This window comes from Pseudonaja textilis, chromosome 2 (assembly GCF_049901715.1).
Source record: "Pseudonaja textilis isolate UNSWEBS1 chromosome 2, rPseTex1.2, whole genome shotgun sequence".
Taxonomy (NCBI): domain Eukaryota; kingdom Metazoa; phylum Chordata; class Lepidosauria; order Squamata; family Elapidae; genus Pseudonaja; species Pseudonaja textilis.
Window position 1 is genome coordinate 111,230,884 of NC_141991.1, and position 14,450 is coordinate 111,245,333.

Below are 14,450 nucleotides of genomic sequence, written 5' to 3' on the forward strand. Positions count from 1 at the left end.
GACTTCATTATTAATGCCAGAAGGGCAGAGAGATACAGCTGATCTTCACAAGACAAGAAAGAGAAACATTCTGGTAATAGTTGATTCTGTCCTGGGAAGAACAGAAACATGTAACAGCCAGTCCCACTAGTTCATGAAGTGAACTGTCTGCTAGGAGCAAGGATCAGGATGAGGCAGTACAGTTTCCAAGATTTATCACTTCTACTGGTAATTACCGGGCTAATTCATGTATGACAAATGCTACTGCAGGGAGGTCAAATGGGTGGCCCGTGGGCCAGATGAGTCATCTGAAGGTCATGCCCATCCCAGCTCTGTGAATGTGAAAAACATTGCGAAACGTCATGTGATGGCAACAAGACGTGGCAAGTTTGACACCCGTGTGCTATTGTGAAGAACAGCTTACCAACATGGAGGTTTTGAAGACCTAAGAAGAAGTCTCAAGAATTGAGGATCAGGTGCTATCCTCCCCCTCCTTGGAAGAGGACTGTGAAGAGAAGCAAGAATATTACAGATGCATAATTGGCTATAAAAATCCTTGCATCGGAGCAATTTAGTTACTAAGAGGATGGTAGGCTATTGACACAAGGAGTTACACTTTTTAAGAATTGACAAGAACTTGTTTTGTGAAAGCACGGTTAGTTTGGATGAGGAGAGATTTATACTGAAACCTTGCTATTGGAGACAAAAATCCTGGGGTAAGGACCTCAGATAAAGATTTGTGCATTATGAAAGGAACCAGCAGTGTTGTTTTAATGGGGCTTATTAAACCACTCAATAAAGTATCAAGAGGAATATTGGCTCATGGCATTCAAGGCCTTCATTGTCTATACATTAATGCTCAAAGTATGGAAAATGGACAAGATGAGCTTGAACTCTTAGTTCAAAAGGTCTTTAATAGACCCAATGGAAACCTGTGAAAGTGATGCCCTAACCATGCAGCAACTGAGGGATGTAACTTGTCTAAAAGAAGCAACAGAAAGAGAAGGAATTGTACTGTATATTAAAAGTATCCACACCTCTTCTGAAATCCAAGTTAATGAATTAGGTGATTCTGTAGAAAGCATTCTGATTAAAATAATTGAGGAATAAAAATAATTCCGTTGGGTATTAGCCAACTGAACGGATGGCATAAAAGGCATGAAATATTTTGATAAGAAGATTAATTATATCCCAACATCTATTAGAAGACAAATTCCTTCAAGGATGTTTTTTCAATGGGGGAAAAAAAATCTTCTGAAAGTAGGAAAAGGCAAAAAAGAAGAATGATCCTTTTCTTACTACTAACCAGTTGGGAAGATTCCTCCGAGGAGAATGCAGAAGTAGCTGGGATGCTCAAAGTGAATGACTGTGTAATGCTAGGGCTCCTTGTGTTATTCTGCCCTGTCATTCTGGAGCTTTTAATCTATTCCCCCCTGCTTACAATTGATTGGCCTAGTTATGTAAATGGCTGTTAACCATTCACTTCACAGCCACTTAAATCTTAAAACCCTCCGGCAATTAGCCAAGTTGGAGAGCAACCTGATCCTTGGAAATCCCAAAGTGCTCTGCATGGACCAGCGATTCTGGGATCCTCCCGTTATTAAAATCTAGTCATCAGGCAAAAACAACTGGCTGAATCAGCTTAACCACAGCTCCTTTGCACATTAACAATCCTTTCTGTATTTTATTATAGCTGATTATCTTCTCATGTGGAGCAACAAGCAGCTGTTGTCGAATATGCTACATGAACCTGACCCCTACCCCTTTTTGTTTTCCCCATATCACAATACAGTAAAACTTAACCTCAAGGAAAAGGTTGGGAGTGGTTACATTTGAAAGGAGTCCTGATTACTTGCCAGAGATGCTTTTGGGGACTCCTGCATTGAACAGGAGATCAGATCTTACAAATTACAGATACTTTCTAAACCAAACATTCAGTTGTTCTATGATAGGATATGCAGTCTACCATGCAATTATGCAGAGCAGAATGAATAGACAAGATTGAAATTTGATACTGATAGACACGTGGGCAGGAAATACCTATTTATGTTCAGTAATTAAATTTCTAGAACCAACTGCATCAAAGATTACAGAAGGAACTTGCTAATGGACTTTGTGTTTTACCTTTAAAGATCCTGGAAAATGCGCGAAGTGCCAAATGACTGGAGGAAGACAAATGTTGGTTTCAAACATTTTGAAAAAAGAAGACTCCAAGGAACTACAGACCAATCAGCCTGACACTGGGAAGGTTCTGCAGAAGATCATAAAGCAATTGATTGGTAAACGCATTGAAAACAGCACAATAAATTACTATCTTTCTCCTTCTTTCTATTTTGGCTTGAGTAATCTCCTCAGTAGGTTTTGGGATACTATTTATAGGATACTATTAATAATACAGGTAGTCCTTGATATACAACCATTAATTTAACAACTACTTGAAGTTACAATGGACCCCCCAAAAGTGACTTATGACCCATCCTCAAAGTTACAACCATTGTACCACTGGCACAGTGATCTGATTGTAATTTGGACACTTGGCAACTGTCTCGCATTTATGATGGGTGTGGTGTCTTAGGTCACATGATCCCAATTTGCAATTTCCTCAGCTGACCCTTTGACAACCAATTGGGGAAGCTGGATTCACTTAATGACCCTGTGATTCATTTAGCAACTATATAATTTGCTTAACAAGCACAGTGACTCACTTAATGATCACAGCAAAAATAGTTGTAAAATAAGATCTGGTTGCCTGACAACTCAATATCAACATTGCTTAGTAATCAAAATTCTTGTTCCAACTGTGGTTGTAAGTCAAGTACTACCTGTATACCTTTTTTTACCACAATTAGTTACATGAGACCTCAATGACATGTTAGTTATCAAGACATATAGCTCAAAGAATTCTTATCAACATATTCTCATTAACTGGAGTAAGTATTGAGTGGGTTATCACAAAGGTTTGGCCCATGCCTTATACAGTTCAGTATTCTACCAATGATATGGATGAAAGAGAGGAGGGAGTGACCAAGAAATCTGCAGATTACACAGAATTAGGTAAAACAGCTAATACTCTAGAACAGGGGTCCCCAGCCCCTGGGTTGCAACCCACTAGCGGGCTGTGACCTATTTGGAACTGGGTTGTATGAGTGGCGGGCTGGAGCACCCAGGTGTGCAAAACTATTTGCAGAAATGGCGGGCCAGTGGGCACTCACAGATGTGAGCGCTAGCTCACCACTCACGCAGCCCAGTTCTCCTCTCTCCCCCACAGCCAGGCCGCCAAATCTCAAAGGTCGGGGACCACTGCTCTAGAAAACAGAAATAAAACTCAAAATAATCTTGTATGTTAGAGAAATGGACTGAAAGCCACAGAATGAAATTTGACAGAGAAAAACACAAAATTATGCACTTAGCAAACTTAAACCAAATATGCAGCTGTAGAAAAGGGGATACTATGCTTGGGAGTTAGACTAGTTAACTGGAAGTTGAGTTAGAAGGGGAAGCAGAGTAGAAGGGGTACAAAAAGACAAAAGAAAATGTAGATTGTGTTAACAGAACTACATTTTACAAACAGTAGAAAGTAGTTCCACTATATTTGACTTTATTCTCTAATGTACTGTATTTAAGCATCATGCTGATAATGTAGCACAATGGCAATTCCAGATGTGAAATGCTGCAACTTGGGTTGCAACTTGGGATGCAAGTTTGTAATCATGGCGTGTGTGTAATGTCACAAACACACTTTTCATGTGGCTTCAAATTGGTTTGTGGTTGATACCATGCCTGTAACTCTCTGACAAGATGTTACAGACACAACTTTTATATAACTTAGAACTTGTAAATGACAGATAATTCAACTTTCATATTAGTCTCTCTGCTTCTTAAGATCTGATTAAAGGTGAGTGACTGACTTGGTCATTAGAAGAACAAAAAATCTTTGCAGACATTGCCTTTAAATTATAAAACTTTTTATTCTGTCCAGTTAAATTTTTATTCTCTTTAGCAAAGGATGAAGCCCATTATATTGGAAGGCATCTTAGAAGTCATCCAGCCCAGTCCTCACTTGGTGCAAAGGGTGGATTATGGCTGATAGATGTATTTATCTGACATTTTTGTTTCAACTGCTCATTTTCCCTATTTCAAGATTTGATCTAACTGCATGACAAGCTAAGCCATATGTCGTAATTTGGATTACAATGTCATTAGAGCCCCATCCATAAGTCAACTGTGCTTAAAGAGTTCTTTTATTGCCAGGATATAAAATTTGGATAAATAACAAATTATTTAACTCACTATAAACCAAAATAAAATGTCAATATATGCTTGTAATACCAAGCTTTTAAACTTTTTTTTTAACAAAAAACAAACACCAATCCATAAACAAAAAACCAAGAGAATATTCCATCTCATTTCTCTATAAACATTTTAATAAGACTGTGTGTGCTTGATTCATTAGGAATGAGGAGATAGACTGAGCTCCAGCCACATGGCTAGATTTAATCTGAGCCAAAGATTAGGCAGATGGTGCTAAATGCTTAAACCCCCTGAGATGAAGGGTGCAAAAAATGTTTCTGATCTCTGAGTGTTATAAGAGATTTATTGTTACTCTCAATATGAAATCAAAAGCAAGGAAAATCAGGAATATTCAACTTATTTTTATTGTGCTCTGATTCCAACATTTTGGAGTGCTTCTTTTGCTATGGATGAAATTGGCCCCTTTCTCTACCTATAGTGCAACATGTAGGACCTTTAGATGCAACTCCAAGCAAGTTCCCAAGGACAACATTATACTGTACCTGCCTCTTGATAGAGAAAGAGATGTAAATCAAATTAATAATAATAAAAAAATTTCATAGCTATAATGATGGTGATCGCTCAAATTTGCATGGACCAAGTTACTGAAATTACATGGAAGTATGGAAATTTATAGAATTGTTGCTAATGCTTTAGATGCAATAATAAACACAGCCTACATACAGCCTGGTATATTTAGAGTTTCTATACAAAGGTTCACTATAAAAGGGATGTCTAAATATTTGCCTACTAATGAATCCAACAAGAGAGGCTGGCAAAGTGGGCATGTGGCTTTACAATCTAATAGAAGAATTATGTTTTCTATTAAATATAGTAATAGATGTGTCCCTATTATCTGTGTTCTGTGTTCTGTTACCTCTTTAGAGAGGGGCTAATTAAACACATACACATTGAATTATCAATGCTGATCTTTAAAGATGCAATTAATCCAAATATCCTTGGTACCCTCTTAATTGTTATCTTGGACTACAACTCCATCATACCCCGGCCATGCTGGCTAGGTATAATGAAAGTGTTAGTCTAAGACATCTAGAATGCTGAATTATGTATCTTTATAATGATATATACTTGGTATATTACATAAAGCCTTCTTTATAATTCAAGACCACAAGAGATACAACTTGGGAAAAAATATCCTCTTTCAAGGTTTTGTACACTTTAATAAGGTTCCAATCTGATTCCTATATAAAATTTTGATTGCTGGGTTTAGCTAACCTTGTCATGCAATTTTCAGAAGTCTTGCAACACCTCTTCCAAGGAAAAGTTCGTATGTCATCAGGTACTGTTTTGACAAAAAGTACTGCCAAGACTAAATGTTTGCCATTCAATTTACCATTACATAAGTCTGAAGGAACTATAAAGAAATCATATTCCTTTTTAAATGGCTGCAATTGCAAAACTACAAAAGGTTCAGAATGCCTCCACTTCCCTTTTGCCTTGTTTCCATGAAATCAAATCTATATCTATTTACGGGATTTAATCAATAGGTTACATTTTCATGAATTATCCATCATATTTTTTCCATCTCTCTCTCTCTCTCTCATACATCCAAAAATTTTTACATTCACTTCTTATTCCAAACATCTTAAGTATTCAAAACGCTGCAGATGGCATTTTCAAAAAATGCACTTAAAAGCCTTACTCTGATCTAAGTATACAGTGTAAATTACAATATAAGTTACAGTGTAAAACTGTTGGGAGCGCTCCAGGCACAACTGTAATACAAAATTATTATTACTGTTATTATTCATAATAGCCTTTGCTTTCAGAGTTTAGCTCCGTTTTCCCACTTGGTTTCTAGCACCACGTGTGCCTCTTTATGCACACTTTGTGAAGTCCTTAAGAGAATTATTTTGAAACAAAGGGCTCCATAGATTTCTTTGCTCAGCTCTCTCCTGTTCACGAGATACTTCATAGCTCTCTTTCTTGACAGCTTGTTGCACAGCTCTTTTATTTATCCATCAGGATGGGTTGTGAAACCTGGGATTTTATGGTGGGCTTTGTTTTTAGTTCAAGCTAGTTTGTTCGTTCTTTTCTCTGCTTCTTTATTTGTTCATTAAGGATTCAATAAAAGTGTGATAAAAATGTCTATTTCAGTAGTTAATTGCACTTGCCAGTTTAATATGCAAGTTGTACTCCACTCCCACTCCTGGGAGATATTCTGTGCCTTTCTGTAAATAAAAAAGGCAGCTTCTCTAGTCTGTGAGCTATCTACCAGACCGGCAAGGCGGACAGAGAAAGCCCAGAATTGTGGTTGATTTGCTACTTCTTCCCCTCCTTCACCTGAACTTATTCCTGGTAGACTATTTTTTTTAATGTAGGGGGACCCAAAGCCAATCAAAATAGACCTATTCAGCTCCTTCACTATATACTACTATAGACCTCCATCGCATAGTGACCATATAAAGTCTTCCTCCTGAAAACCCTTCGGGAATACCCAGCTGAATGGCAATTCTAGGATTTGACCAATTCTTCAAGGGGGCAGCAAATTGGAGAAAGCTACTGTACAGTAGGTATTTTGGTCTTGGGCAAGCAAATGGACCCGATAGAAAGGAATAGTGTGTTTTCGTCTCTTTATAAACTTTATAATGCAGATTAAGAAACAACAAAAAAGGAAATAAATTTCAAATAATTTTTAAGCCTGCTTACAAATATTAGAAAAAATAAAATATACGACGGGACTTGCATTTTAAACAACAATTAAACTCTGACCAGATGGAATTGTATTGATCAGATTTTTCATGACATCAATAAACAATCTTCTTAGCTGCTGCCTACATGCGATAATTCTTTGCACTTCAGTAGATTCCAAATGCTGGGAATGCAATTCAACATCGCATTCCCACCTTTGACACTTATTTCTTTTCCAATCACTCCTTTTACAACCTGATGAATAGTAAACTAAGACAATGTGACTGGGGGTAGGCCCCAAATATTTGAGCGGTGCTAGACTTGCATTATGGTAGAACCTTGACTTGTGACTGTCCATTTAACAATGGTTCAAAGGTACAACAGCACTGAAAAAAGTAACTGAGACCCATCCTCGAAATTATGACCGTCACACCACCCCTACAGTCATGTCAGTGGTGGAATTCAAAAATATTTACTACGGTTCTGTGGGCGTGGCTTTGTGGGCGTGGCTTTGTGGGCTTGGCAGGGGAAGGTTACTACAAAATCCCCATTCCCTTCCCACCCCACTAACCTGCTTTCCAGCTCCCTTCTCCTGTGCAGGGCAACAAAAGAAGATCCAGTCAATCAGCTGGAATTCGAGAGGCAGAAAATAGATGGGGGTGGGGCCAGTCAGAGGTGGTATTTTCCAGTTCTTTGAACTACTCAAAATTTCCACTATCAGTTCTCCAGAACTGGTCAGAACCTGCTGAATACAACCTCTGGGTCATGTGATTCCAATCTGCATATTTGCTTGCAGCATCTTGCAGTCACATGATTGAGATTTGCAACCTGCCCAGCTAGCTTCAAATAAGCAAAGTCAGTGAGGAAACTGGGTTTGCTTAATGATCATGGTAAAAATGGTTGTAAAATCAGTACTAGTCACATGATGATGCGCTTAATGACCACATCGCTTAGTGAGTGCAATTTGACTATGGAATATGATCTGACTGTGGTCTTAAGTCAAGGACTACCTGTATACCACTGATGAAACCCAGTCCTGGCTAAACATTTTGCTAAACATGAGCTGTGGTGGCGCAGTACTGCAGGGCTAACTCATTGCTCATACCAGGAGTTCAATTCTGACTGGCTCAAGATTGACTCAGCCTTCCATCTTTCCGAGGTTGGTAAAATGAGGACCCAGATTGTTGGAGATAATAGGCTGACTCCATAAACCACTTAGAGAGGGCTGTAAAGCACTGTGAAGCAGTAAATAAGTCGATTGCTATTTTTCTGTGGTATTCAATATACTAAAAATAACCCTGTTGTTGAATTATCAACATCATGCAATACTAATACAACATTCTTTAAACCCTAAACCCCCCACAGATCCATTAAGAAAAAATATTCCAGCTCATTCTTCCAAATTACGTGTAAATTAGCCATATATATCGTAATAAAAAATTTCAAGTGAAAATTAACATTAACTGTAGGTTTAGGAACTTTTTCTAATAGTATTAATAATTAATAATTTTAATGAAATTCATTTTTATCCAGTTCTTATATTGGTTTTATTTTATAAAACATGAGTCTTTAGTGTGCTGGGCACTAATTTTCAGTGGCCATTTCTTGAACAATCTAGGCACCAACTACTATGCCTACAATTTTAATGTATTAATATGTTACTTTTCCATATCTTGTGCTGTCCAGACAGTTTAGAGTTAATGGGAATTGGGATAGTTAGTTAGGACTTGTAGCTGTTCCCTTAAGGGAATGTATCACAGTAAATGTAGTTAAGGTATCCTGGGAAATGTAGTCCATGTCATGTGGCCACATCTATAACCCTGATTGGTCACTGAATTGACCCTTGGTGGGTTGGGGGAGGTTTCTTCACTCTTGCCTGAAGCCACCATACCATGCGGCTGCTTCAATCATCATGGGGTTGAGACTTTATTATCTTCCTACACCACAATTCAGATATGCAAAGGATTGGATATTAAGAAGAACCTCATCATAAATGTGAGTTGACAGGATGCCTGATAAACCAATAAAGAAGACTTTGTGTGGATGCTTTGTGGAGTTGATCTATCTGCCTTTGTACAGTATTTGTACAGTATTTGTACAGGACAGGCAGATTATTTCTTGTTAAAGTAGTAATAAATGTAAAATCTCCTTTATGTTGAATCTCCTGAGGACTCCTGAATGTAGCTTCTCACTACAATTCAGAAGTGCCTTGCCATTTCCTTCTTCCATAATGTTGCTTCATCTTCCTAGTTTAGTTTACAGCTCCCAAATTAAGTCTTTTGTTGAAGTACAAATCAAGATCTACTGTATTTTGTTTTTTGAGATCAGCCAAGGTTAGCCAGGGGTGTGTATATAAGCACACAGACATGTTTCTGTAGTTACATAGCTGTCAGTGATATCATCCCCACCCCATACTGTTTTAGCACACCATTTCAAAATGACAGTGGGAGATTCGGAAATCAAGGGGATAACTCTTTTTTCTGCTTCCTCCCAAAGAGATATAAGGTTATGCTTGTATTCAGGGGCATAGCCAAATCAGTTACAGATTAGTCTTGATTGATCCTATTATCCATTGCTTTATGTGTGCAAGTCTCACCTCCAATTATATCCTACTGTACTTTAAAAACCTTATTCCTCTTATAGTAGACAACAAGCTAGTCCTCAGCCTAGTTAAGATTCTAGACATAGAGCCTCTATCTCTTCTCCTCTGCAGGCACCATCTTCAATGCAGTTTAAAAACAAAACGGGGAGCTATCTGCTATGCCTTTGTAACCTTCTACCAGCCCAGATGTTTGTAGGTGGGGCTCTTTTTTTAATACCATGAAAATTTTGGTTGGGGTAGACTTCAGCAGTTCTTTGTAGTAGACTTGGAGCAGCAACAACTAAAAGTCATTTCAAACCCCATTCCCGGCACTACCTTTCTATATATATAAAAGCAAAATACCACTCACGCATCATCACAAAATCTGCAGAACCATAAAGCCTACAAACCTGAAATTTGGCACGTATGTTCCTCTTGGCTTCTAAGTGCTCACTAAGAAAGGATTTTTCGAAATGACCATCAGAGCATTAGTATTTCATATATTATTAACATGCTCTGATGCTAAGGAGTTCTACCCCACTCCCAGTGGTGGGATTCAATTTTTTTTACTATTGGTTCTGTGGGCGCGGCTTGATGGGCGTGGCAGGGGAAGGTTACTGTAAAATCTCCAGTCAGAGGTGGTATTTGCCGGTTCTCTGAAATACTCAAAATTTCCACTACCAGTTCTCCAGAACTGGTCAGAACCTGTTGAATACCACCTCTGCCCCCTCCCCACCTGAAAAGAAATCTGTTCCAAATGCAAAACACAAGCAGAGAAGAGGAGTTTCAGTTTTAGTTTCACAGCACCAAGCAGATTTAGTACAGAACAGTTGAGCTAACCCACGCCCAGGCTCCTTGCTGTCTTCTGCTTGCTCACACAGTAAATAAATACTCTTTCACTTTCCAAACACACTGTCAGAATGCTACCCAGATGAATACCGATGAATGCTGGTAGGCAGAGGCAGAATTTCGCCCCCTTATTTTCCTCCCCCAAAACTAAGCCCAACCACATAGTTTCATAGCGAAGCACAGGTATCGAGCTAGTTTATTTATAAAAATCTATTTTCATAGGAGCCCCTCCACCATTTCATATCTGCTGAGTTTAACTGGCATCTCCTTGTGTTAGGCATTGGCACAGGGGGAATGGAACATTCTCAATAGTTAATGCTACACATTTTATAGCACACTGCCTAGAATGTATGACAAAAGCAGCTTCCCCTAATCTAATGCCATTATGGTAGTTGTAGTACAACACTCATGCAGGCTTGAGGAGGCTGTCCAGATTTAAAACCCTTTTAAGGAAGCATTCCAATTTGTTTTAATCAAAAAAGCATTTAAAGTAACCACTGCATCCCTATTTAACAAACCAGTTTTACATTTCAGTTCTTTTTTCTATAAATGCCTCTCAAGGAGACAGAACTTTAAATAATTTCAAGTACACAGAAGCAAGTTGGCCTTTTCTGATAACCCCAGTAAAATGTTCAAAGGTATTTTCAAAATAAAAACAAATAAACACAGCAACTAACCCATCCGCACTACATAGATATGCAGTTTCTCTGCTTTTTCTCTCTCTCGCTTTTGATGCAGCTTTATTTACTCTCTGGTATGCTTTAAATTGTAACAGCAGCTTCTCTTTAATTATGGCATCTCTCAATATTTGCAGAAGTTTTCATCTCCATCAGGATACATTTCTCCTTACTTTATCATGAGTGACACACTTTAAAGAGTAAAATTGATAACTTAATGTCACTGAATAACAGTATCTCCACATCTACCTTTAGACTGAACTATTTTAGGGTACCAAAAAGAGAATTCCGATCAATTTTGAAGACTATTGTTTGATGAAGTAACATTTAAAAAAACTTTTCTTGGATCTGATCCTTGAGAATGAAAAAAAGGAATTTTAGTATTGTAGATACAACTGACCTCATTAACTGTCACATTAATTATATACTGAAAGGATATTTTTTAAATGATACTATTAACATACACTGCTCAAAAAAATAAAGGGAACACCTAAACAACACAATGTAACTCCAAGTCAATCACACTTCTGTGAAATCAAACTGTCCACTTAGGTAGCAACACTGATTGACAATCCATTTCACATGCTGTTGTACAAGTGGAATAGACAACAGGTGGAAAGCATAGGCAGTCAGCAAGACATCCCCAATAAAGGAATGGTTCTGCAGGTGGTGACCACAGACCACTTCTCAGTTCCTATGCTTTCTGGCTGATGGTTTGGTCACTTTTGAATGCTGGCGGTGCTTTCACTCTAGTGGTAGCATGAGACGGAGTCTATAATCCACACAAGTGGCTCAGGTAGTGCAGCTCATCCAGGATGGCACATCAATGCGAGCTGTAGCAAGAAGGTTTGCTGTGTCTGTCAGCGTAGTGTCCAGAGCATGGAGGCGCCACCAGGAGACAGGCCAGTACATCAGGAGACGTGGAGGAGGCCGTAGGAGGGCAACAACCCAGCATCAGGACCGCCACCTCCGCCTTTGTGCAAGAAGGGACAGGGGGAGCACTGCCAGAGCCCTGCAAAATGACCTCCAGCGGGCCACAAATGTGCATGTGGCTGCTCAAATGGTCAGAAACAGACTCCATGAGGGTGGCATGAGGGCCCGATGTCCACAGATGGGGGCTGTGCTTACAGCCCAACACCGTGCAGGACGTTTGGCATTTGCCAGAGAACACCAAGATTGGCAAATTCGCCACTGGCGCCCTGTGCTCTTCACAGATGAAAGCAGGTTCACACTGAGCACATGTGACAGATGTGACAGGGTCTGGAGATGCCGTGGAGAACGTTCTGCTGCCTGCAACATCCTCCAGCATGACCGGTTTGGCAGTGGGTCAGTAATGGTGTGGGGTGGCATTTCTTTAGGAGGCCGCACAGCCCTCCATGTGCTTGCCAGAGGTAGCCTGACTGCCATTAGGTACCGAGATGAGATCCTCAGACCCCTTGTGAGACCATATGCTGGTGCGGTTGGCCCTGGGTTCCTCCTAATGCATGACAATGCTAGACCTCATGTGGCTGGAGTGTGTCAGCAGTTCCTGCAAGACGAAAGCATTGGTGCTATGGGCTGGCCCGCCCGTTCTCCAGACCTGAATCCAATTGAGCATATCTGGGATATCATGTCTCGCTCCATCCACCAACTCCATGTTGCACCACAGACTGTCCAGGAGTTGGGGGATGCTTTAGTCCAGGTATGGGAGGAGATCCTTCAGGAGACCATCCGCCATCTCATCAGGATTATAGGGAGGTCATACAGGCACATGGAGGCCACACATACTTCTGAGTCTCATTTTGACTTGTTTTAAGGACATTACATCAAAGTTGGATCAGTCTGTAGTGTTTTTTTCCACTTTAATTTTGAGTGTAACTCCAAATCCAGACCTCCATGGGTTACTAAATTTGATTTCCATTGATAATTTTTGTGTGATTTTGTTGTCAGCACATCCAACTATGTAATGAACAAAGTATTTAATAAGAATATTTCATTCATTCTGATCTAGGATGTCTTATTTTTGTGTTCCCTTTATTTTTTTGAGCAGTGTACATAAATATTGTTGACCTGCCAATGGAAACTATTCACAGATAAAGGAACTGACTGAATATTCAAGAAAGGAATCCTAGAGTGCAGCTAACAAATCTGTGACAGTTGAATACATTTCATGTGGATAATTAATGAAGTTTTTAAAACTGTTATGTTCTCCCTTTCAGTCTGTAGAAAAGTGGAAAGAAGCTTTCTTCAGTTTTCACAGTACAAAATGATAAGCTGGTTTATGTCCTGTCCACTGGATATAACATCTGAAAGAGCAAATAAATTACATATAGGTCTATTCTTTCATTTCTCAATTTTAGATTTCGTCAGTGTGCTTCCCACATTACGGGACCTGATGAATTTTTTCAGAATTGTGAAAAACAATACAGAATCGTTAACTAGGTGTGCTTGTGTTTTAAGCCAGGCCAAAACAACAACAACAACAACAACAACACAATAAAGCAGCACAGGCAAGCTTTTTTTTAAAAAATAAATTAAAAACAATTTTATTTACAAATTTAAAAACGTAATTCAAAAATTCAAAAATACAGAAACAATAATATGTGAATAACACATAATTCTTTTGTTATCGAATTTGGTAAGTCCTAAAAATCAGTATTGGCTAGTACTAGTCACATCTTCATTCATTATCACATCCTAAGCGATAATTAATTCACATTGTACTCCATATATATTCATGTTGGTTTATAACTGCTCTTCAATTACAAATACATTCATGTTTTTTAACGAGTAAACAAAGAAATATTATAAATGGCTAATAATAATAGTAGTAGTAACAGAGAAAAGAAGGTTTAAAACCTTTGTTTTTATATATTTAATATAAACCGCTGAATATAATTTGTAACTTTGGTTCATTTACATGTTTCCCCTTTTATTATCTACCCACTTATACCATTTATCCCATATCCGGTAGACTTCCGGTGACGTCGCGGCATGGCGAGGTAGGAGAACCTTGATCTGCTCTCCTACATCGGGGTTTTTGCTCATGTGCAGCCATTCGAGGCGAAGTTAGATCCTGGTGGGATCACTCAAGTGAGGAAGAACTCTTGGAGCTGAAACAGAAATTGCAATCCCGGAGGTAAAGAAGGGAGCCCGAAGCACAGGGCAAAAGAAGTCAGCCAGTTAGGCTGGCCCGAAGACGCAACGGAACAACTTTGAGAAGGAAGCGGAGAGACGAGATCGAATTTGGAGTCCAGGAAAGAGACTGAAAGGAAATCGATGTTGGATTATAACTAATGGATAAATTTGAAAGGTAATTGGTATGTGTGTTAAACTCCAGAGCGGAAGGGGGAAAGTGAAAAGTGGCAGCAAGACTGAGCTGTTTACCCATAGCTCCAGATAAAGTGGAAAATTGCTCTTCAAAAGGAAAGTGGAAAGAAGAG

At 39.0% G+C, this 14,450-nt stretch overlaps 1 protein-coding gene across 4 annotated transcripts in view; it reads right to left on the bottom strand.

Moving 5' to 3' along the window:
* Positions 1–14,450, bottom strand: part of RBFOX3 (RNA binding fox-1 homolog 3) — a 460,885-nt gene that overhangs the window by 194,276 nt on the left and 252,159 nt on the right. For 2 of the 4 annotated variants that reach the window (XM_087924925.1, XM_087924926.1), the window contains one exon: positions 2,104–2,230. The exons of 1 other annotated variant lie outside the window; for it this stretch is intronic. In XM_087924925.1, the coding sequence (XP_087781051.1) occupies positions 2,104–2,172 (69 nt within the window). In that variant the 5' untranslated portion in view covers positions 2,173–2,230. Of the gene's footprint in view, positions 1–2,103; positions 2,231–14,450 lie in introns of those variants that run through there. One more of the 4 variants, XM_087924933.1, reaches the window with a different exon arrangement.